At 42.4% G+C, this 23879-nt stretch overlaps 1 protein-coding gene across 1 annotated transcript; it reads left to right on the top strand.

Moving 5' to 3' along the window:
* The first annotated feature begins 1338 nt into the window (after positions 1 to 1338).
* OLR1 (oxidized low density lipoprotein receptor 1) lies at positions 1339 to 11879 on the top strand. Its single transcript, XM_058655965.1, has 6 exons — positions 1339 to 1489; positions 3828 to 3929; positions 6291 to 6536; positions 10396 to 10535; positions 11066 to 11181; positions 11456 to 11879. The coding sequence occupies exons 1-6, from the start codon at positions 1420 to 1422 to the stop codon at positions 11631 to 11633; spliced, it is 852 nt and encodes a 283-aa protein (XP_058511948.1). The 5' UTR covers positions 1339 to 1419; the 3' UTR covers positions 11634 to 11879.
* The last annotated feature ends 12000 nt before the right edge of the window (positions 11880 to 23879 follow it).

The raw sequence follows: 23879 nt of genomic DNA on the forward strand, positions 1-23879 counted from the left end.
AAGCAGTAGAGGATGGCCCAAGCCCTTGGGACCCTGCACCAATGAGGGATACCCAGAAGAAGGTCCTGGCTCCTGGCTTCGGATCAGCTTAGTTCCAGTCCTTGCAGCCAGATGGGGAGTAGACCAGCAGATGGAAGATCTTTCTGTCTCTCCTTCTGTCTGTAAATCTGCCTTTCCCATAGAAATAAATAAATCTTCATTAAAAAAAAAAAAAGAATCTTTGTGCTACAGGTTAGCCACAGGTTAGATCAAAGTGTGCTCTCCACTGGTTAACTGGGCTCAACAGCAATGTTTAAAAAGCATAATGTTAATTGGGTTCTCATTTTACTCCAAGTTTAGAGTTTGTTATTTTCATTGGATATCTGATTTAAATCCTTATAGCAACACTACCAAGTGCACATTATCCTGATTTACAAAGATTCAGAGTGCTGAGTCATTCCCTAAGGTTCTAAACCTTGGGAAAGTTTTAAAACTAGTTTTAACTCCACAGGGCTCTCTGTTTCTATATTACTTTTTTCACTATGGGAAATGGTAGTCCTAGTTAAGTTCTAAAATTATCCAGGACATCACTGCAGGAAATGGGAGTTACACATGACTCACCCCCAAAATTCCCAAGGCATATTATCCGTTTAAAAACTGACAATAGGGCAGGCATTCACCTGGGTGCCCGCATTCTACATTGGCATGCCTAGATTTGATACTTGGCTCTGGCGGCTAATTCCAACTTCCTGCCGATGAAGACCCTGGGATACTGCCATGGTAAGCTCAGGTCATGGGTCCCTACCCATAGACCGGGAGAGCTGGCCTGAGTTCCCAGCACCTAACTTTGGCTTCCCCTGGTTATTGCTGGTATCTGGAACACTAAACTAGCAGTTAGGAATGTCCTCACTCTGTCTTTCTCATCAGAAAACAAAATCTCTCATCTTAGGCTAAATGATGCCTACCGGGGAAAATGTAACAAATATAAAGAAAAATGTTTGACTTACAGAAGACATTGTTTAGAGCAGAGGAGACAGGATACTACAGTGAAATTCACAAACAAATGTAACTATTGGAAACAAATTGGTTTCAATTTACTCTTTCACAAACTTAGTACCACCTACTCTCTTTGAGTTTGTTCCCAGTGCTTTTCCTCTAATGGTTATGGAAAATGACCCTTCCACAAGAAACTTACTAAAACATTCTGCAACAGTCTCACAATCACAACTTTCCCCCACCTGCAACAGAGATAACTCAAGAATGCGTCAGCCAACTTCCCACAATGAGGCAAAAACCGCCCCTTCCTCCTACCAAGTGATTGAGTCATTCTATTAGATAACTGTGGTTGTTTAAATACCCCAGCAGAAGTTCACACACTGTCAGTTTCTGCAAGTCTTTGACTGATTCGCTTTCTCTCTCATTCTTGGCGTGAACTTGGAAATGACTTTTGAGGATCTCAAAGCCAAACCCATGAAGGACCACCCTGATGAGCAGTCAAACCGGAAGAAAGGTAAAGGTGGTTGGGATGGGCAGCCTCGTGGAGGAACAGAGTATCCCTGTAAGCTCAAAAACGTAAATGTATTAAAGAACAGGGTTGGAAAGTGCGGTGAAGGAGAATTAACACCACTTGCCTAAAAGAAGCCTAAGTCACACATTATGATGGTGGTGATGAAGCTTATCTCTATGCTATTCATTTTAAACGTGTTGTTTTTCTTTATTTATTTATTTATCCACAATCCAATCAGAGGGCTGAGGAAATAATTTAATTCAATGTGTGCACAAATAATTGTCATGTCTTTGAAGTACTGCAAAACTTAAAATGTGGTCTACCCAAAGCAAATCAGATAATATTCAGCACTGTATTTTATTAAATACAACTGAAACATATAATTTCCATCTGATAAGTATAGTAATTTAATCTGCTTAGGTGTTTGTTAATTAATAATTCAGGGTCACCAATCTGGATAAGTAGGCTTTCATTGTACATCTATTCTGAGAAAAAGGAACAAAATATAAAAAAACAAACAAAAAAGACAAGCATGACAGATGTTTTCAGAAACTTGGATAGGGAAATTGCAGGTCATGTATCCAATAAGCAAGCCAAAACCTTTCTCTCCCTAGGGAAAAGAAGTGTGAGTATGACATGTCTTAAACTCTGAGATGATGGCGTCATTGCTCGGTATGACAACGTGTTAGTATTTATAAATCAATCTAAAAGAAACAATAGTTGTTTACTTATTCATTCATTGTTCATGGCGGAGAATCGAGTGCTTGATTGTGTCATAATTAGTCAATCAATCCTTGCAGAATTCTGGATAGATCCAAATCATCAGAAGGAATAGATAATCATTTCTGCCTACCAAGGAAACAGGATCAATGGAGGTGTATAAAAAGTAGAAAAATCTTTCACAGGTCCTCTAACTTTTCTTTTTTAACCTAAACATTCGAAAAATTCAGGAATGTCATTAGTTGAGAGTGGTGAGCATACTTGGCATTCTAATGAGCTAAATACTTGCCAGAGGAAAAGAGCCGGTGAAAGATTCCACAGCCATATTTGCTTCTGAGGATAGGCTTGGGCTTTGCAAGACAGAGTTTGACACCCACCCACTCACACTCTGGGGTACAGTAACCACCGAATCAGTGCAAACACCACAGGAGGGTACCTAGCAGAAAATGGGATTAAAGGTAAGCTTACCAGGCTGCAAAAAATGGTGGCAGTCCATGCATAGTTTTTTCACAACATGCATTTTCCACGCATTTAAGTATGTTTATATGCCTCGCTGTCAAAATATCTATATTCTTTTTATCATCTGTAGAGTCTAGAATGGTGTTTTTTTGACACAAGAAAACTCTGACTCTATTTCCGTGTTGTTGACTTAGATAATTATCCGCTTTCACTGGGAATTTTGTGATGTGCTGTCCCCAGTCACATTGCCCCAGTGACAATTGCAATCCTGTGATTTTAAGCATACCATGGAAATACTGGATTTTCTTGTTTGTGTATTGAGGATGATAATATGAGGCCTTACTTGCTTTCTTCATTAGATGACATAACCAAATGCATGGGATTTTTTTCCTGCTGATCCAGTAAAATTTGTGCTTTGTTAGTGGTAGAACATATAATGGAATATTCTCCACCTGTGAGCTACACCATCTGTTCGTTTTCATAAAAATGGTGACTTTTGTTCTTGTACCAATAGGCCCAGAGTTGGTGTAGTATAGGTAGGACATGCAGGTAATACACACCTAACGAATCCTGAAATTTCATTTGCATTTGTATTTGATCAAAAAGGTTACAATTTCAAGATGTCATTAAAAGTGGAATACAAATTAAATACTATAGAATTATGCATAGGATGCTTTGAGAAAAATTTCAATTCAATAACTGACTGAAGCTTATTTTTGGACGTCTACCATCTGTTTAGATTGTGTCCCCTATAAAAAACACTCTGTGTGTGTGTGTGTGTGTGTGTGTGTGTGTGTGCGCACGCGCACACATGTGTATGTGTGATCTATGGGACCAACATCAAGCTCTCCACACTGTGGGTGAAGTTGACCCAGTCAAGCTGGACTGGAAATTTCCTGAAGAGTCACTGTCAGGAGATTGGACAGATTATAAACATAGAGTCAGACATCTGGTGTGGAATCCTGGTTCTGTGATTTATCAGTTGTGTGGGCCTGGATAAGTCATTTAAGTTCCTGAACTATCCATTTGGTTCATCTGTAAATATGTAGATAAGCTTATTTTCAGAACCAGCGAGAGGACCAAAAGTGAGGGAAGCAGAGCTTTCGATAGACGCAGCACCCAAAGAACCACCTGATGACTTGCCAACACTCTGTCCCTCCAGGTCTCGGCTGTCTTTCGTCTCCATGGTGGTGCCTGGCTGCTGTGTCTCTTGGGATCGTTTGTCTGGGATTACTGGTGACCATTGCAATGCTGGGGATGCAGTGTAAGTACTGAAATCAGGAAATTGTGTGGTGGGAGGGGAAGATGAGAGTGAATAAGTTTCTGTTTCGTAACAACAACTACAAAGCAAACTTGATTTAGATTCATTTTAGGCAAAATGCTCTTTGAGTAGGAAAACGAGCAATTGTGTTTATATCTCAAATGAAACATGAAACAAAGATGATGAATGGCTGACTTTGTGCTTTTGTAACCTCATGGTTAGTGCGTATTTATATATTTTTAATGATTTATTTCATTTATTTGTGAAAGGCAGAGTTACAGAAGGAGAAGGGTCTTTCATTTGCTGCTTCACTTCCCCAATGACCACAAAAGCCAGGGCTGGGCCATGCTGAAGCAAGGAACCAGGAGCTTCCTCCTGGTCTCCCACATGGTACAAGGGTCCAAGCACTTGGGCTATCCTCCGCTGCTTTCCCAGGCACATTAGCAGGAAGCTGGATCTGAAGTGGAGCAGTGAGACTTGAATCGGCCCTGGCTTAACCTGCTCTGCCACATTGCCAGCACCCAATAGTGGTGATTCAAATCCTAGAATAATGGAGAAGAAAATAGTGTGATGTTATTATTTCACAAAGTTATTTCTTAGATGTAAACATAATAAATTTTAGTCTTTTCATTGATTTTTCTACAAAGATGATTATTATTTTGAAGTAAAGAACCTTAAACTTAGTAAAAGATTTAAAATAAAATGTAGGGCAGGGTTTGGTAAGTTAAGACACTTGGGACATCTGCACTAGTCAGAGTGCCTGGATTACAGTCACAGCTTCCGCTGCTGACTTGGTTTCTGCTAATGCCTACTCTAAGAAGCAGCAGAAAACGAACAAGTATTTCAATCCAGGTAGTCAAGCACTTGCCACCCATGTGAGGACCTTGATTGAGTTCCAAGCTCCTGGCTTCAGGCTGGCCCAACCTCAGCCATTGCAGAAACTTGGGGGCCAAACCAACAACAGATAAACTGATGCTGCTGCTGCTTCTTCTTCTCCCCCTCCTCCTCCTTCTTCATCTCTCCCTCTCTCTGTCTTTCAAATAAAATGAAAGTAAATGAGTCTGTTTTAGAAAAAAAATTGTATTGTGTTTTCAAAAATATGCCAGATTTGTGATACGGCCATTTAGCAAAAGAGGATGTTGAGAGGGAAAAAGGAAGTAAAAAAGAAAGACCAGAGTGACTTAGAGGACAAGGAGGTGGTGCCCATCACCCACCTGTCCTGCTGTTGCGTTAGACTGTTTCAGCTGCATAGGAACCAGCTTATTACAGCTTTTGAATTGCTATCGGCTTCTCAGTTCAAACCCACAAACCACTGTTCTTTCCATCGGTAGCCACTGGGGCCTGACTAATGATAGAGGTGTCCTTCAGTGTCAAGGAGTAGAAGAGTCTTCCTGTCCTTTGGTTAACCTCCGAGGTCACATCTGGCCTGTTTTGTCCTACATCATCAAGATTCCAGAGCTGGTGTGGGAGGGGGGTGTGGAAGTGTGGTCCAGCAGTGAAACACCTCTTGGGACCCCACGACACCAGCATCCCAGAGTGGAGTGCCTGGATTCAAATCCCAGTTCTGCTCCTGATTCTAGATTCCTGTCAGTGAGTTCCCTGGGAGACAGCAGGTGATTGTTCTAGAAGATGGATCCCTGCTGCCCATGTGGGAGACTCAGATAGTATTCTTGGCTCCTGACTTTCCCCTGGTATATCTCCATCTGTTGCAGGCGTGTGGAGAGTAAACCATTGAATGAATGCCCTCTCTCTTTGTATCTCTGTCTCAATGTGTGTATGTGTCCCTTTCAAATAAATACTTCTAATAAAAAAAATCCAGAATGGAGGTACTTGACCCTCAAATGCACAGATGCTTGATTTCACAATCTTTATTTTATCTCCACCCTTCCTTTTATGGACCAAGAGAAAAAAAGGTTGAGACTCTCATGACACAGTAGTTTGCAATAATTCTGTGTACCGCAATTTTTAAATAAAATTAGGAAGTCTGAAAAAACAGACAGAATAGGAGGAACTATAATGGAAAAACTGAGATACAAATAGAATAACTCACTAAAGACAATCCCTATTAATAACTACTGAGTCTCATGAGTATACAGCTATTTTAGGTTATGTATATTTTATCCCACTGTTATGCTATGTATTCTATGATTTCTCTTATGTTCAGCTCACAATAAAAAATGAAATTCTGGCTCTTTTTAAATCACAGTTCCTGATCTTAATTTCCACGTTTTGGATTCCACTTGGATCATTTCCCAGAACTTGTCTGTTGTCGAGCTGCATTATTTGAGTTTGTGTATTGATTTCCTTAAAACCCATTGGAAGAATTTTCACTGGGGATTGAACATGGAATTGGGTGTGATTTAGTATTGCAGGTATCTGATCTCCTGAAGCAACAGCAAGCAAACCTGACTCTCCAGGAAAGTATGCTGGAGGAACAGCTGTTAGCCCAACAGCAGCGAGAAGCAGCTTCCCAAGAGTCACAGAAAGAACTCAAGAATATGATAGGAACTCTCGCCAAGCAGCTTCAGGAGAAAACTGAAGCGGAAACAGAACTTAACCGTCAGTACCTGACTCTCCAAGAGGCTCTGAAGAGAATGGAAAACTTCTCAGGTGGGGAGAGTGAGGGGTGGGAAGAGATGTGGTGACAGGCTTTCGCTCAGTCTTAACTATTTTCTGGAAACATCTCTTGACTTAACATGAACATATCGATATGTTCTGGTTATACTTTTGTAAAACAACCAATCCTATGCCATATACTCTATTTTTTCAGTCTCATCCTAACCTATGCTAAATTCTTGAGATGTCTGATTTAAGCACATCTTTTAGTGGGTTTCAGTTCTTCCTCCTTGTCAGAAGAGCCTATTATTTTCCTTTTAAAATTCTAGTTTGGAGATTTTTCTGGAAGAACTGTCTAACCCACATGGCTTGTTGGAAATTTTTCTCTCTCACCCTTCCAGTGATATTGAGTATGGGGTTTCTTTTTCTTTCTTGTTATTTTTTTCTAAAAGAATTTCTTGTCCCTGTGAATCCTCACTCTACCTCCATCATGGCTGCCGTCTAAGGCAATGTCCTTTGGAAGGCACCACTTCAAGTTCAGTAGCATCAGAGGAGGTAAGCTGGCTTCGAAGTGTTTCTGAAGGGTGCAGGAAATCTGTTTTTAGACGAACTGAGTTGATCTCAGCTTTCCAAAACTACTGTGAGTCTAGGAGTCAGGTAAGATCCGTAAGACTGGCTGAAGTGTCCTATATTATTCTTTCTTTAGTTTATAGTTTAGGGATAGCTTGCAGCCACAGGGAGGGAGAGAAGGTGTGAGATGGAGTCGCTTTCAGGAATACAGTGTTTCCTTGGAGGTGCCCAGACGAGAGTTCCAGTCCCAGGATTAGATGCCAACTGCCATTAATAAATAGGAATTGATCCAGTTTCTTGCAGGTTCAGCTCACTTAACCTTCAGCCATGTAATTTTTTATCTAACAATTATATAATAGTAGTTCATAGATACCATCTCTTCATTTTATGGATGAAAAAACTGAGACCCAGATAAAGTTAAATGATAAGAAGATAAGTAGTTTTGTGTAAAGTTTTGCAGTTTATAAATCCCTTTGCTATTTACAGGGTCATTTAAACAGCCAAAATAAGCAAAATTTTAGCCAAGCTAATGTTTAGCAGCTGTCCAACGTGGATTTAGTTTCTTTAAGAAAGAACTTGCAAGCAAAACACTTCAATGAAGGCTTGGAGGCAGGAGGTTTATGTATGAAAAGTAGGAATGTTTACAAGATAGGAATGCTTATATGAGCAGACATAGCTACCTGCCAACAGAACAGCGTGGCTGTCCAAACCTTTTTCTTTACAGTTGTAAATTGTATGGGATGAAATCCATGTCAGTACCATTCAGAATCATCCGCCAGTACCACACATGAATAATCAATCAATCAGTCAATCGTGTGTCAACTGCTGGCAGACATGCCAGATAACATATTCCTCGCCTTGGCAGTGTCAGATAAAGACCATGGTAGAGATAGCAAATGGAGTTCTACTTTTTATCAAGCAGTTTTGAGATGTTTAAAAGAGAGAGAGAGAGAGAGAGAGAGAGAGAGGAATAAGCCAAACAAATAGAAAGAGAAAAAAATTCCTTAATATACCACAAAGGGAGAAAATGCCAGTTTTCTCAAGATGAGGGCAAGTTATATCTTTCTACAAGCCTGTGGTCCTCAATGTACAAGGGTACCTCAAAAAGTTGTGAGAAACACCGAATTGAAAAGTAAGTCTGGGGCAGGAATTCGGATGCCAGTCAGGGTAATTGTGGTGCACATGAGAGTGTCCCAGTTTAAGTTGCAGCTCTGGCCATGGATTCCAGCTTTCTGCAGACACAGCCCCCGGGAGGTAGTGGTGACGGTTTGAGTAAGTGAGCTAGTGGACTCCTGCCTCCCATGTAGGGGGCTATGGTGGGCCAGGACTGAGTCCCCAGTGCCCAGCTTTGACCCAATCTCACACACCGTGGGCATTTGAAGAGTGAATGAGCAGGTGGGAATACATTATCTCTGTCCCCTCTCTTGCTTTACCAACCCTGCCTCTCTCTCTTTCAAATAAAATTTTTTTTAAAAAATTAAGATAGGTTAATTTTGAAGTTGATGCGTAGTTTGCTTTTCATAATACACATTCTCCATGAATCCTTTATATTTATGGATTTCAAATTTTTCCTATACTAAAATACACTTCTCTTTCAATGGTACTTTTCACAAACTTCTAGAAACATGCTGTGTGAGGAGGGAACTGAGGAGCTACCATGTGTTTGCTTGAGGTCACTGAGCTGATGAGGTGCCAGGAGTTCCCAGTGACAGACTTACTGGCACTCCTCACTCTGCTTGTTAGCAATGACAGATTCTGGATGGGCTCCAATATTCTGCATGAACGCATTAAGAAGGGCACCCACATAGGTTTCTTCAAATGGGTCTAACTTACAAGTTTGAGAGGCAGTATGTTACAATGGTTAAACAAAGAGACAAGTTAAACCACCTAGACTCAAATTCCCACTTTCTCTGCTTGTCAAATAGAAAACATTGATGGTACCAATCTCCTGGATTGTTAGTAGGATTAAATGAGTTAACATACATAAAGTATTTCCAATAGTTTCTGGCATATAACAAGGACCACTTGTGTTTGTCAAATTTCACACAAACACACACACGAAATGAAATTCATTTAAATACCGTGTTTTGGCATCTGTCTTTCTTTTATGTCATCACTTGGTAAACTTGACTAGCTGGTTCCTTTAGTGTTTGAAAGCCTGTGTATCTCCTACATTATGTAATGTGATGCTGCAAGGCAAACTAAGATGTGTGAACATTGCCTATGTTGTTTGCAGCTTGGTCTTTTGGGTATTCTCTCCTTCACACTCATCTTTTATTGTTAACAACCCTCCTACGTTCCCCTTTCTGACAAAGCCAACTCGTACAAGCCATCGACTGGTTTTTGCCACTTCTGGGTCATACATATAGACCCAAGAACTATGCATCTGCACAGAGAGATGCCAAGTGTTACTAACACAATGGAACAAACATAGATAAGCATGGGGATGAGGATTTGAGGGTTAGGGAAAACATACATGACCAGATAGATTGGTGTATTTGTCTATTGCCTAAGCCCAGTTCAGGTGAAGTATCTGTGAATTTTACTGTTGGACCAAAAAACTCCCTATTTTCTGGAATAGTGTTGCTTATTTTACACCAATATATTGTTCCCCCCACAACAACTCTGTCCAAATGAAATATAGTGTATGCCACTGTGTAACGCCACATGTTCCAGTAAACACTGAAAAATGAAAAAGGTCCAATTTTTAATAACACATGTTGTTTAGCCTCATTTATTTCTAATATTATTTCATCAATAACCAGCATTAAAATTAATAGAGTATTTTGAATTTTTTCCAAGTTTTCAATATCAAGTGTATATATTCTACTTATAAAACATCCTAATCCATACTAGCCAAATTTCAAGAATTCAGTAATCCCACATGGCTACTGCACTCTTCAGCCTGTGTTTGCAAGCAGGAGACACAATATGTAATCATCAAAACATTATTCAAAGATGTGAAGTTTTAAAATACATAAGCAACAAATTTTTCATACCAGAATGTCTATTAAATAGTTGCCCCTCCTAGCTCTCCATTTTTCCAAACATAACCAAAAAATAGCTCATATTCTGAAATTACATCACAGTTTGTCTTGCTTGTAACTAGTGAAATGAAAATGCTAAATAGGAAGTGAATTTTGTTTATTTAAATCAGAATGTTTTTTCTTTCAAAAAGAAATGCTTTGCTTTCTTCAGAGGGGAAAAAAAAAAGACTCTAAGCCTGTAAGGGTCTAAGGAGAAATGTAACCCACCTAAGAGGGCTTGGGAAGAAGTGGTTTAAGACAGTAGAAACACTTTTATTGAAACATAACTCACTGATTAAACGTGTGATGTTTACCAGGTCCTTGTCCCCAAGATTGGCTCTGGCATGAAAAAAACTGTTATCTATTTTCCTCTGGATCATATAATTGGGAAAAGAGTAAAGAGAGATGCTTGTCTTTGGATGCCCAGTTATTGACAATAAACAGCACAGAAGATCTGGTGAGTATGAATGTGGGAGTGACTGTGGTTAGGTTCTCGGAGGAGGTGTCCTGGTTTGAGAGCATAAAGATCTGTTTTTGAGACCAGCCTGGTCACCAATTGTGCATGATCTTGAAAGACAGGTTATCTCAAGGTTCTAGCAAACATATCTATAAAAACCATCATGTAAGATGGGAAGCCATTTATCCTAGTGCCTCCCATATCAGAAAACATCAATTCAAGTTCTAGCTCTGCTCTCAATTCCAGCTTCCTGCTAACGCGTACCCTGGGAGGCAGAAAATGATAGCTCAGGGTTAGATACCTATCACCCATATGGGAGACGAGATCCAACTCCTGGTCCAGTCCCAGCTGTATAAGCATCTGGGGAAGGAACCAGTAGCTGTAAGATTCTCTTTCTCTTTCAAATATATAGAAAATAATGTTTTAAATTTTTAAAGAAATCCATCATGGGAATCTAGACTAAATGACTTTTAGATCCTAAAACCACCACATTGATTCCACCATTCACTCAGAAACTTGACTTTCGACAGGACTTCATCCAGCAAACAATCTCCCACTCCAATTTCCCCTTCTGGCTGGGGTTGTCTCAAAGGAAACCCAACTACTCATGGCTCTGGGAAGATGGTTCTCCTCTGATGCCTCACTTGTAAGTTCCCCATCCCTTGCAGAACCTGCTAGTGAAGTTGCTGTCGCATTCCACCAGGGTCCCCTTCATCCTCCAAGGAAAGCTTAGGGGATTTCTGAAAGCCCTGCTTCTCACCTCTCTCACAAAGGGATTTTCCCATTTGCCCATGTATCCCGTGAGATCTGCTCTTGAGTTTTTCTGAGCACATTGGCAATTGATTTGTAATGGGAAGAAAGCGTTAACTTCCCAGCCCAAGCTGCCTGCCCATCTAACTTTTCTTTTTCCTTACCTGCAGGTTCAGATTCCAAGGTGCTGTTTCCCAGAGGTACCCTTCAGGCACCTGTGCATATATACAGAGGGGAAACATTTTTGCTGAAAATTGCATTTTAGTCGCATACAGTATTTGTCAGAAGAAGGCAGAGCTGCTGACATCAAGTGAATTTGAATACCCCAGCAGAAAAGAAGGACACTGAGCTTGAGTTTGGAATTTAAGCTATTTCTTGTCAAACCATGAGAGCTCTTGGAGCTGCCAGTTATCAGCCCGCTGTTCAACAAATTATCAGAGACAAGGACTGGGGAATCTGGCTGCCTGATATCTTTATGTCAAAAGTTCTTATTTAATTTGTGTGTCTGTCTACCTGTATCTGTCATTTATGTGTCCAGCTGTATCATCATCTGTATCTCATTATCGACCATTTGTATTTAAGATGTGGCTCCTCTCCAAGCTTGGGAGCCCTCTTGATTTAGTCTTCTCTACCTCAGTGTACCTCCCCCTCCCCCTCCTGAAGCTGCATGGAAAACAACAAGGACAGCTTGCCCAACAGCAGGCAGCAGGCAGAAAAGGGGAACTATGCCCGGGAAAAAGTGCAACATGAAGAACCGTGACAGGGGAAAGGCCACACGGAAATTGAGCTTGTGTTCTCAACTTCAAAATCATTGATCGTTAGTCTTTGGCATTGTGGTCCATGTTCACACTACACACACTTAACACTGCTTGTTTTGGGAACGTGAAGGCATCCCAAGAAGGAAATACTAGTTGGAGGGTCTTTTCTGTGAACTAATCCACTGCATATGATCACTTTCTGAACCTGTTACTTCTTCATCTTGTCTCTATCAAAAAACAGCTTAGCAGCTTTAAGCCCAGAGACAAAAACTTGTAGCTTTTTTTTTAATCCTAAAATACATGTCCATCATGGGTGCCTCCCGTCAGACTGTGTTGGGTATGTATAGTTTAGAAAAATGCAAGATTAAAAAATGAACACACACAGTTCCAGGACAAGTTAAGCCAGTTCTCCAAATATTGTGGAAAAAATCCGACAGAAATAAAAATGTCCTTTCTATTTTCACCCCCTCCATGGGCCATCCTACTTTACGAGGATCCTGTTTTGCTTCCCATTTTTGCAGCACTCCGTCCAGCGCCAGTCTTCTGAAAACCGAAACTGGGATTTTCCAAGAAAGATATGAGATGTTATTTTTTGCGAACAGCTTTATTGAGTGTCGCTGGTATAGAAAAATGGAGCCTTTTTAAAGGATATGATGTTCACCAGGGAACGTGTTTCCTGTCATGATCGTGCCTGTATCCAAGGAAAGATTTCATCACAGCTCTTCCGGTGCCCTCTTCCCAGACAACAGCCGGGACGCTTCCGGCTTGCAGCTTATACAGTGTCACATGAAAGAAATCCCAGAGGACACCTGCTTGTTTGTTTTCTTTTTGGTCCAGTTTCTCACACTTCACATAGTTGCTTTGATTTGTATGTCTCCTTCTTCTTGTTCTATCAATATTTCCTTTTTAAAATGTTTGGCATTTCCTAGTGTGCGTGCACCACAAATTATCTACTTGTCTGTTAATGACATCGGGGTTGTTTCAGTTTGGAAATATTATTAATAAAGCTGCTATGAATATTCATGGGCAAGTCTTTCTATAGACGTAGGATTTCTTAGGTAAACATCTAGGAGTCTGGATCACATAGTAAGTGTTTGGCTAGCTCTGCATTGCCATTCTGCTTGATGGAATAAGCCAGCCCCCAAAAACACATATCATGTTTCCTCTGATTTGTGGTAACTAATACACAGAGTTCCAAAACGGAGAGAATGTATATGAGTGAAACAGGCACCTTGAGATTTGGTTATTCATTACAGTCCTTGCCTATATTCCTGAGGAAGTGAGGTCTTCCTGTTTATATTTTTTTTTTACTTGTGATGATGAAGTAAGCGGAGAGTATGTCATCGCGAATGTTAAAAGAAAAATAACAAAGCAAGAAGGAAGCAGTGGGAAGTATCATTATGTTCTTAAAACTATACATATGAAATACATTAAATGTATCCCCTTTACATAAGTAAGTACATTTTGAAAAGTAAAAAATAAAAATAAACTGTCACACTCTTTTCTAAAACTGTACCACTTCATGTGCCCACAGTGTGCTAGAAGTCAGTATGGTCAGTCTTACAAATTTAACCATTCTGATACCTATTACATATACAGTGATACATCATTTTAGCCTTTTTTAAGATTTTTTTTATTGGAAAGTCAGATCTACAGAGAGGAGAGACAAAAAGGTCTACCCATTGGTTCACTTCCCAAGTAGCCGCAATGGCCAGAGCTGAGCCGAACCAAAGCCAGGAGCCAGGAGCTTCTTCCCAGATCTCCCACATGGGAGCAAGGTCCCAAGGCTTTGGGCCGTCCTCGACTCTTTCCCAGGCCACAAGCAGGGAGCTGGATGGGAAGTGGGGCAGCTGGGACGCAAACCTGCACCCATATGGGATCCTGATACGTGTCAGGTGAGTATTTGGCCACTAGGCTACCACGCCAGGCCTGACATTGTAGTATGGATTTGCTTTTTCAAAATAAATTGTTTTGGACATCTTTTATGTGCTTTTTTGTAAAAAAAAAATTATTCCTTTGAAAGTAAGAGTTATATAGAGAAGGGAGGGAAAGAGACAGAGAGAGGGAGGAATAAAGATCTTTTATGTATTGGTTTACTCTCCAGATGGCTCCAGTGGCAGGGATTGGGCCAGGCCCAAACCAGGAGCCAGGAGCTTCCTCCAGGTCTCCCATGTGGGAATCAAGGGTCCAAACACTTGGATCGTCTTTACCAGGAGGTTAGCAGAGAGCGGAATTGGAAGTGTAGCAGCCAGGACTAAACCATTAATCATTTGGGCTACCAGCATTGCAGGCAGCGGCTGTACCTATATATTACAATGCAAACCCCTAGTCTATCAATTTCTACGAACTCCTTTATCTCACAGTTTAAAAAAAAATAGTGCATCTCACCTTAGAGTAGTGATTACTAGAAACTGGGGGTGAGCCAGGGGTGACAAAAGGAAGTTGAATAATGGGCACACAAGAGATAGAAGGAGCTAATTGCGTAGGTGGGCATTTAATCTAGCGGTTGATTCTCCCACATGCTGCCTTGGAGCCTTGGGCTCAAGGCTTGGCTGTGCTGCTAACTTCAGCTTCCTGCTGACCCCTAACCATGGGAGGCAAATTCCTAATACTCTTGTAGTAGACCAGGTTGTGTTCCCAGCTTCATCCCTGGTTCAGCACGGAGTGAACCAGCATCTTAAGGTGTCTTTCTCCCTTCTCCCTTCTCCCATCCTTCTCCTTCGGCTTTTCTCTTTCCCTGCCCTCTCCTCCCCACGCCTCTCCTGCCCTCCCTTCCCTGCTGGGAAGCATTCTGTGAGCACCAGGTAACACTGTTGCTTCTAACCCTCTTTGGTGGTCCTTCCCATAGCCTGCCTGGCAGTTTTCTCACAGCTGTGCACAGCTCTGTGTTAGGCTGATCACCTCAGGGGGCTTCCTCTGCAGATCCCTGACAGTTCCCTGCCTGGCTCACATGCCGCAGAGAGCTCCAGGCACTCAGCTGCAGTTTCCTGACTCTGGGAGCTGACCAGGGTCAGCCCTGCTGGGGGATTCTGTCTCTGGACAGGCCTGGGAAGGTCCTAACACGGTCAGCAGTGGGGCAGCCTGGGAGCTCACTGTGCTTGTTCTCTGCCTCTCAGGAGTCCTTGGCCCTCTGTTGTTGGCGATCTGGTGTTTTGGAAACTGTTGCTTTGCACAATGTGTCTGTTTCTGTTTGTTTGGGTTGAAAGGCAAATCCAGTCGTTATTAGTCCATCTTGCCTTTAAGCGGAAGTATTTCATAAACAGGTGCTTAAACTTCTCATTCTGCCAAAACAACTGAGAGCATCCAAGGTGTGTTGGACTGAAAGCATCTCCACAAAAAAAACTAAAAAATTCTAGTCCAAGAAGATCACGCTGTTGACCCCGAGTGTAGCAGAATTACTGTTCCAAAGAGCTGAGTTATCTGCTTCAGTTGAGCCAACAGTGTGTGTGACTCATTAGCCACTCCCCATCGTTATTTATGTCTCCAGGAGTTCCAAACACTGCACTGTTTTTCCCAAGCCTTAGGTTTACAGGCAATTTTTCTGATCTGACTTGTCCAAGGGATAACTCTTTCTAATAGTCTACATACACCCAAATAGATAAATATTCCCATGCTTGATCTTGTTTATGCTTCGAGATGTACTAATTTATTTGAAAGGCAGAGTAACATAGAGTGGGAGAGACAGAGTTCTTCCACCCACTGGATCACTCCTTAGACTGCCAGCCTGTTGCCACCAAGGCCGAGGCTGGTCAGCAAGAAGCCAAAAGCCTGGAACTCCATCCAGGTCTCCCACATTGGTGGCAGGGATCCAAGCACGTTGGGCCGTCTTCTGCTGCTTTCCCAGGCTCATACCAGGAGCTGGATCAGGAGTGAAGCAGATAGGACTGGAACCCGGGCCCACATGGGCTACTGGTGTCAAAGGTGGCAGCTTAACTCCCTGCACCTCAACACTGGCCCCTTTATTATTGAAAACAGGACTGGAACTACAGCTTTTGCCTGCAGCCTCTTTGTGTATGCCCTGTGAGCTAAGACTGGCTTTCATGGATTTTTAAGAGTCATTTTAAAAAAATAAATGCAGCAAGCCTTGTCTCTGCAAAACCTGAACTCCCACCCCTTTTATAAACAAATTCACTGACTCCTGTCGGTAAGTTATGCCCTTAGACTACTCATGACTTTGGGCTATTCTGTCTTGGCCTCTTTGGTAACACATATGCACATTCCTAACCCTGTGGTTCAATTCTGCCATTGTTGTCTGTTTGCTTATCTGCCTGTTTTCATTTCAACAGATATCCTTGGTTTGAAAAAAAAAAATCTGGTTCAACATTGCATTACATCCAGCAAGGCACAAAACCCAGCCAGAGCCTCTCCTGGGCCCTTGCTGGAGTGTTGCTAGCTCCAAGACAGAAAGGTGCTAAACTGACTTTTACTAGGCAAATTCTGTCGACTCTGTTAATTCTCCCAGGGGTGAAGGCTGGATCCTCCGGGATACCCATCCTGGTCTTAGAGCGCTGGGGCCCTGAGGTTAAGCTGGAAGCCAGCAGGGCAGCATGGGAGCAGTCAGTTCCAGCACCCTAGAATCCGTACCTGGCCTGCGTCTGAGGGCCTGGAACTCCCTCTCCGACCGGTGCTGTGTGTCTTTCATTCCAGCCCCACTCCCTCGGACTCAGTGTCCCCCTGCTGTTGGCCTGTCGCCCGCTCGCCCCTCTGCTGACTGACCTTTTTCCTTGGTCAGTGACTTGGTTATTTTCTGCTGATCCCACAATCTGGGGCAGACCTTATGGAACAGCATGGGAGGCCACTGCTTGGAACACCCACATCCCAAATGAGAGTTTTCTGTTTGCTGGGGCTCAGCCTCATTGGCTCACGCTCACTGATAGCGCTGCATAAGCAGCCAGCCATGTGCTGCCTCCCGTCTTTGGGGTGTCCTTATCTCACTTGAGATCGAGGAAGCCCAAAGGTCATGCAAAGAACCCAGAACCCCTCCTGCTCTGTCTTGGGGCGGAACCCATGGTTGATTTCAATGGTTCAAGTTTTTAAAATGCCGCAAGTGACCTGTAAACCTGTAGTACCTCCTTCACACTTGTATTTACTCACCGAAACCTCTCAAATCCACTCCTCCCACGACCCTTCTTGTCCCACCGTGGACATAACCTCAGCCGTGAAGGATATCATAAACCAAAGCACAGATGGGTCACTGGTTTCCTGAGATCAAGTTTTCTTCTACTATTTTTGTTGTTTTGCAAATTTTACAAAGGGATTAAAGAGTGAGGAGTCATAACACTGGTACAGCTAGAAAACTCGGAATTCTGGGTGGAAGTGGTATCTCCCTGGCTTGCGCCTGGACTCTCAGGAGACCTGAGGGTCTCGGTAATGATTAAATTGGCCCCTGGTTACAGCATATTGAAAGTCAGTGGTGCGTGATGTGACCTGGCAAACAGTCACACGCCTCATCTCCTCTCCTTCCAGTAAGTGCACAATTGGCAGGTTAGTTGTCATTCAGCCCTTCCAGAACAAAAAAAAAAAAAAAAAAAAGCTCAGTAGTAACAAATACTTTAAGTTCAGTAAAACTTCTTGTGATACCGACAGCACGAATCTTCCTCAGTCAATTTACACACATCACATCTTTTGTCCTTGGTAACCTGATGTCTAAGGTATCTTATACAGTATCATCTTATTTATTCACATCAAATCCCAGATATTAGAAATATTAGAAAATAAACATCAGAGGTGTGTGTTGTGGCACAGCCGATGGAGACACCCTTTGGGACACTTGCCTCCTATGCCAGAGTGGGCGCAGCTAAGAGGCAGTGGATGCTGGCTCCTGGGATCCCATCATTCACCTGGGAGATCCAGGTGGGGTTTTTGGTGCCTGAATTTGGTATGGCCTTGCCCCAGTGGATACAAGCATTTGGGAAGTGAGCCAACAGATAGAAGATCTTTCTCTTTCCCCTATTCCTCTCTCTGTCGCTTTGCCTTTCAAATCAATCAATGTCATTCAAAAACAAAAGTTAAGTGTTTTCATGAACAATTTTTCTTAAATCTTATGTCTATCAATCATATTTAAGTGTCTCATGTTTTGGAAATGATGTAGGTCTCTCTAGAATTTTTGAAGCTGATTTAAAAAAAAAGATCTATTTATTTTTATTGGAAAGGCAGAGTTATAGAGGGGGAAATCTTCCATTCGCTGGTTCATTCCCCACATGGTTGCACAGGCTGGAGCTGAGCTGATCTGAAGCCAGGAGCAGGGGCTTCTTCTGGGTCTCCTTCAAGAGTGCGGGGACCCAAGGCCTTGGTCCATCCTCTGCTGCTAGTCCAGGCCGTAGGCCGAGAGCTGGATGGGAAGTGGAGCAGCTGGGACACGAACCAGTGCGCATGTGGGTTGCAGGCACCACAGATGGCGGCTCACCCACCACTCCACCCCTCCCCTTACTACATGCCTTTTGAAAGGATGACTAGATTCTTCAGTAATCTGGACACCAAAGGGATACTTTCAGACATACTGATTTCTCCTAGTTAATCTAACTTTCTTTGACAAAGATGTGTATTAGAAATGTTTTCCTCATTTGATAATCTATTTGTTCATCTGTAACAACTTGTTAGAAAACGTTTTCTTTAACATAAATAGTAAACGGCAATGAATCTACACACTGCCTGTTCTCATGGTGCTTTCGATCTGGTAGGAATTAGAACATAGATACATTTAACATAATTATATATGTTTGATTGTTTATTCAATACAGTGAAACACTATTCTAGGCAATAGGAATTAATATTAAACAAGTTACTTCCCTCTGGAAATTTATATTACATGGCAGAAATTTAAAAGCAAATTAAAATATATGATAATTATGGAAAGAATCCATTACAGAAAACTGACTTTTCACCATCACATCACAATTCCTTAGGGATGAAGAAGCAGAGGTGCCTTGAGGCATCATTGTGGCACAGAAGGTTGGAAGCTTCTACACCCGCGTCCCATATGTTCAAGTCCCTGCTGCTCCGCTTCTAATACAGCTCCCTGCTAATAAGTCTGGGAAAGCAGAGGACAATGACCCAAGTTCTTGGGCCCCTGCACTCAGATGGGAGATTCAGATGAAACTCCTGGTTCCTGACTTCAATCTATCATTTGAAGAACCATCGGAGACAATCTCTCTCTCTCTCTCTCTCTCCCCCTCCCTCCCTCTCTCTCTCTCTCTGCTTTGTAAATAAATCTTTTTCAAAAGAATATATGGGCCTTTAAACAGAATGAACTTGGCATTGTTCTCATGTGTCAGATCCAGCCTGTAAGTTCTTCGCCTTCACTATCCAGTGAATAAAGCATACACTTTCTCTAACTTGCCTTGAAATTCCTAAAACAGGGCAGCAGAGGGCACCATCACCTCATTCATTGCTGCCTGATTTTGCGGACTCATTTTGATTAATTTACACTAGTCTTGCTCCATGGGAATCTATTTGCATCTTTTTGTTTTCTTACACCCCACTTATTCAACCTACAAGGATACCAAAAGAAGCTTAACACCTAGCATCACTGTACTAGCTAGGAAGCAAGCCCACAAACTTGCGTACCTGTGGTCACTCAGCAGGTCAGTGACAGGGTTAAGAGCTACAAGGACACTCTGCATTTACTGGATAGAATGTGGATTCAGACTTTGACAGTTATACCAGTAACCCGAATTTCCTCCTTCCTTATGCAACTCGATTCACATATCTTGAATTACTCCCTTTCTTAAAAAAAAAAAAAAAAATAGAATGTGCCAGGTAAATAGCTTCCAAATATTTTTTCTTTACCTTTGCTCATTTTCTAAATAAATGAAACTGTATATGTAATTGCCAAATATGAAACAAGCCCCATGAGAGACGCCCTAGCTGAAGCAGTGCTGGAACCATCCAGAAGCTTCTTTCATATGATCTGCTTTGCATGCTGCTGTGGATTTCTGCTAAAGACGATGCTCCGTTAAAGGATACAGGAACAAAACATGGTTGACCAGAAAAAGCGGCCAAAGTCAAGCTTATGAAGAAAGAACCATGGTGGGTAAAAGGAGGGTTATACAATAAGTACTCTAACGCAAACACTTATGTTCAGCAATTGCAAAAAGCTCATGGAAGAATGGTAAGAGTTTGTGTGTGGGCGGGGTGGTTTTTGCTTTTGTTTTTGCTTTTTTGCTGCAAACTTTTTTTGAAATGTATCCATAAGTCCTTCGTAATGCATATTTTTCCATGTACTTTTAAAAAAGATTTATTCATTTTTTATTACACAGATTTACAGAGAGGAGAGACAGAAAGATCTGCCATCTCCTAGTTCACTCCCCAAGTGGGCGCAATGGGTAGAATCTGAGCCAATCCAAAGCCAGGAGCCAGGAGCTTCTTCTGGGTCTGCCATGTGGGGACAGGGTCCCAAGGCTTTGGGCTGTCCTCAGCTGCTTTCCCAGGCCACAAACAAGGAGCTGGAAGGGAAGTGGAGCGGCCGGGGCGTGAACTGGGGCCCATATGGGCTCCTAGAACATGCAAGGCAAATATCCCAGGCACTAGGCTACCGCACCGGGTCCCCATGTACTTTTTTGAAGACCACTTGTACATTTAAAATCTGCTTCCCACTTTCCCTTGCCCTCCAAATGCAATTTAGAGACACTCGGTTGTGGTATAGGATCAGTTATTAACTGCTAGGGCTTCCTTTGAGGTCTTTCATAAGAAATGCCATTATTTTTTATCTGTTTTCCTCAGAGCCTTTTCACAAACATGAAGCTGAAATTAGAAGTCCACCTTGCCATGCTAGCCTAAATCCACACCAAGTGTGTGTGTATTTTTATATGTACCTTGTTATATATTAGTTATTTGAAGGGCAGAAACAGAGACAGAGATCTCCCATCTAATGATTCACTTCCCAAATGACCCCAGTTGCCAGGTTTGGACAAGGCTGAATACAGGGACCAGGGATTCAATCTGGATCGCCTACTATTTTCTTTGCATTTTATTGTCTTCTGGTTCAGGGCTTGCCAATAGCCCCTTCTTAGGCACCGCAGGGCAAACTACTGGTCGTGAACTTGTAAATCTCTTTGGTTCATTAACAAGGCCTCCCTCCAACTTACATAAGCTTCACTTCCCTCCATGTCCACAAATTCTGTAAACTTCCAAGCTCTCCAAATTTGAGTCAGTATGCCGTTTTCAAGGGGTCATAGCATTTTGTAAAACCTGATTTAAGGCTCCACCAACACATACCATTTGCTAACAGGTTCTTCTTTTAGAAATAATTTTTATTTATTCTGTTTGAAAAACAGAGACAGGTATCTCCCATCCGTTGGCTCTGGGCGAGATAAAAGCCAAGAGCTTTGGATTCAGTTTAAGTCTCCCACATTGGTGCCAGGAACCGTGCCACCTGCTTGAGCCATCCGGCTGCCTCTCAGCATCTGCAAAGCCAGGCTCTCAAAAACAGGACGTGGGCATTCCTACTGACGACAGCTGTGTTGTCCCTGTTACTGTGACCTTTACAGGGGAGGGTATTTGCACAGCAGGTTTAGCCACCACGTGGGATCGCCGCATTCCACATTGGGGTACCCCTTCAAGTCCCAGCTACTCCGGTCAGGATCCAGTTGCTGGCTAAGGTGCCTGGGAAGTGGGGGTGATGTCTCAAGTGCTTGAGTTCCTGTCACTCGCATGGGAGACTCAAATGAGCAACTTGATTCTTGGCTTCAGCTTGGCCCATTCCCAGTCATGGCAGCCATTTGGGGAGCGAACCAGTCAATGAAAGATTTCTCTCTCCCTGTCTGTCTGTCTGTCTGGTCTTTTTTTAAATTAAAGATGATCCAAGATATGAGAACTGAGTTGTATAAGGAAGAAATCATTTTAAGCCATGATAGAGCTTATAAATTCAGAGACTCTGTTCTACCTAAGCAGCACAACAGGTGGTTTTGTGCTCCCAGCTCTGTTTCTGAGCTCATTTGTTCACATGCTAATCCATGGCACCCTTTGTAGGAAAGGAAAGCTGCTTTTCCTCACCCATTGCCAGGCTCATGGCTGAAATATCTGTAACAAACACTGGCTAGCAAGAGAAAAGCATGCAAGTTTATTTAATAAAAGTTTTATATGGAACCAGGGTTTTCATAAAGACATGAAGACCCAAAGAAACAGGGGACCCTGTATTTCTATGTTTAGGTTTGATAAAGAAGAGACGGTCATGGGGAAACAAGGTCAGTGTCAGGGTGAGCTTGCTAAAAACAAACAAACAAACAAAGACAATATTTTGTGCTAGGAAAAGTTGAGAAATTGCAGAGAATATTCTCTGACCTTAACCCCGCCCCTCTCTCCTGAAGTGTTTCATAGAAATAGAAATTCTCAGGCCCCATGCAACGGCTGTTACCTCATTCTCAGGCCCCGTAGCAGATGGCCTTACATGCTCCAGAATCCCATATGGGCGCCAGTTTGTGTCCCAGCTGCTCCACTTCCCATCTGGCTTCCTATTTGTACCCTGGGAAAGCAGTAGAGGGTGGTCCAAAGGCTTGGGACCCTGCATCCATGTGGAAAACCCAGAGATTTTGCTGTTTTAACATAAGAAGTTTTCATTCCTTTTCTGGTTACATTACAGTGGCATCTCCTGTTAGGGGCGTCTCTCCTGAGTTGTCTTTGTATTCATCCCTAGAATGAGGCATTTCTCCTTTAGCTGTGTTACGGTGGCGTCTCCCATTAGGAGGCTCTCTCACACGTTCCGCTTTTTCATCTTCCTTGTCTGTAGTAATAAGGAATTCCTTTTTTAGCCACATTGTGATGGCCTTTCCTGTTAGGGGGAGCTCTCATGGGTTCCCTTTCTCTTTCTTTCTCATTTGTACTACGAGACATTTCCTTTTTAGCCACATTTTGGTGATGTTTTGTCTTAGATGGACCTCTTGCAAGTTCTCCTTTGAAATGATAACTTCAATGAAAGCTCATGTGATCCAAAAACTAACATGAATATCTTCTATGCTTGGGGTCTTTTCACCATTTTTCTGGGCACAATCCTTAAATGCAGTTTCTAGTGTCCCTTCATCGGGGAAACAAGGGTTGTATTCACAAATAACCTCTAAACAAGAACACAATTGCTGCCTAGTTACCTTTATTCCACTTTTCACTAAAAAGTTCTACACAAGACAGATAGAAGATTGCACTTTACACCGATTCTGGTCCATTATTCCTACTTACTTCTTTCTGCTTTCATGGTCCTGTTCACAGGTGTCACTTGTTTTACATGGGTAGCAGCGACCCAAGTACTCTTCAATGCTTTTCCCATGCACATTATCAGAAAGTCATATTGGAAGCTGAGCAGTTGGAACTCCAACCTGTTGCTCTGACATGGATGTCAATGCCACAAGCAGTGGCTTAGCCCATTGTGCCACCATGCCAGCAACCCCAGGGACTAAGTTTTAAAAGTCTTACTTTCTCTATCTGAAAATAGGAATAAAGCTCGATGCAGTAGCCTAGCAGCTAAAGTCCTTGCCTTGCACGCACTGGAACGCCATATGGCAACCAGTTTGTGTCCCAGTTGCTCCACTTCCCATCCAGCTCCCTGTTTGTGGTCCAAGGCCTTAGGACCCTGCTCCCATGTGGGAGACCTGGAGGAGGCTCTGGGGTCCTGGCTTTGAATTGGCTCAGCTCCAGCCATTGTGGAGTGAACCAATGGACGGAAGATCTTCCTCTCTGTTTCCCCTCCTCTCTGTATATCAGAATTTCCAATAAAAATAAAACAAATCTTTTTTAAAAAGCAGGAATAATAATACCTCCCACATGGTCTTTGTTGGAGAATTGAGATTGGATTTGAAAACATACATAAAGGGCAGAAGCTAGCTCACGGCAGTTGTTCAACAAGTAA

The sequence above is a fragment of the Ochotona princeps genome, chromosome 27 (genome assembly GCF_030435755.1).
Source record: "Ochotona princeps isolate mOchPri1 chromosome 27, mOchPri1.hap1, whole genome shotgun sequence".
Lineage (NCBI taxonomy): Eukaryota > Metazoa > Chordata > Mammalia > Lagomorpha > Ochotonidae > Ochotona > Ochotona princeps.

Bases quoted from the DNA above. Each gene is read 5' to 3' on its own strand.
- OLR1 (XM_058655965.1), top strand. From the start codon at position 1,420: ATGACTTTTGAGGATCTCAAAGCCAAACCCATGAAGGACCACCCTGAT. The intron at 1,490-3,827 runs GTAAAGGTGGTT...CTGTCCCTCCAG, and splicing joins GCAGTCAAACCGGAAGAAAG to GTCTCGGCTGTCTTTCGTCT. The intron at 11,182-11,455 runs GTAAGTTCCCCA...CCTTACCTGCAG, and splicing joins TCTCCTCTGATGCCTCACTT to GTTCAGATTCCAAGGTGCTG.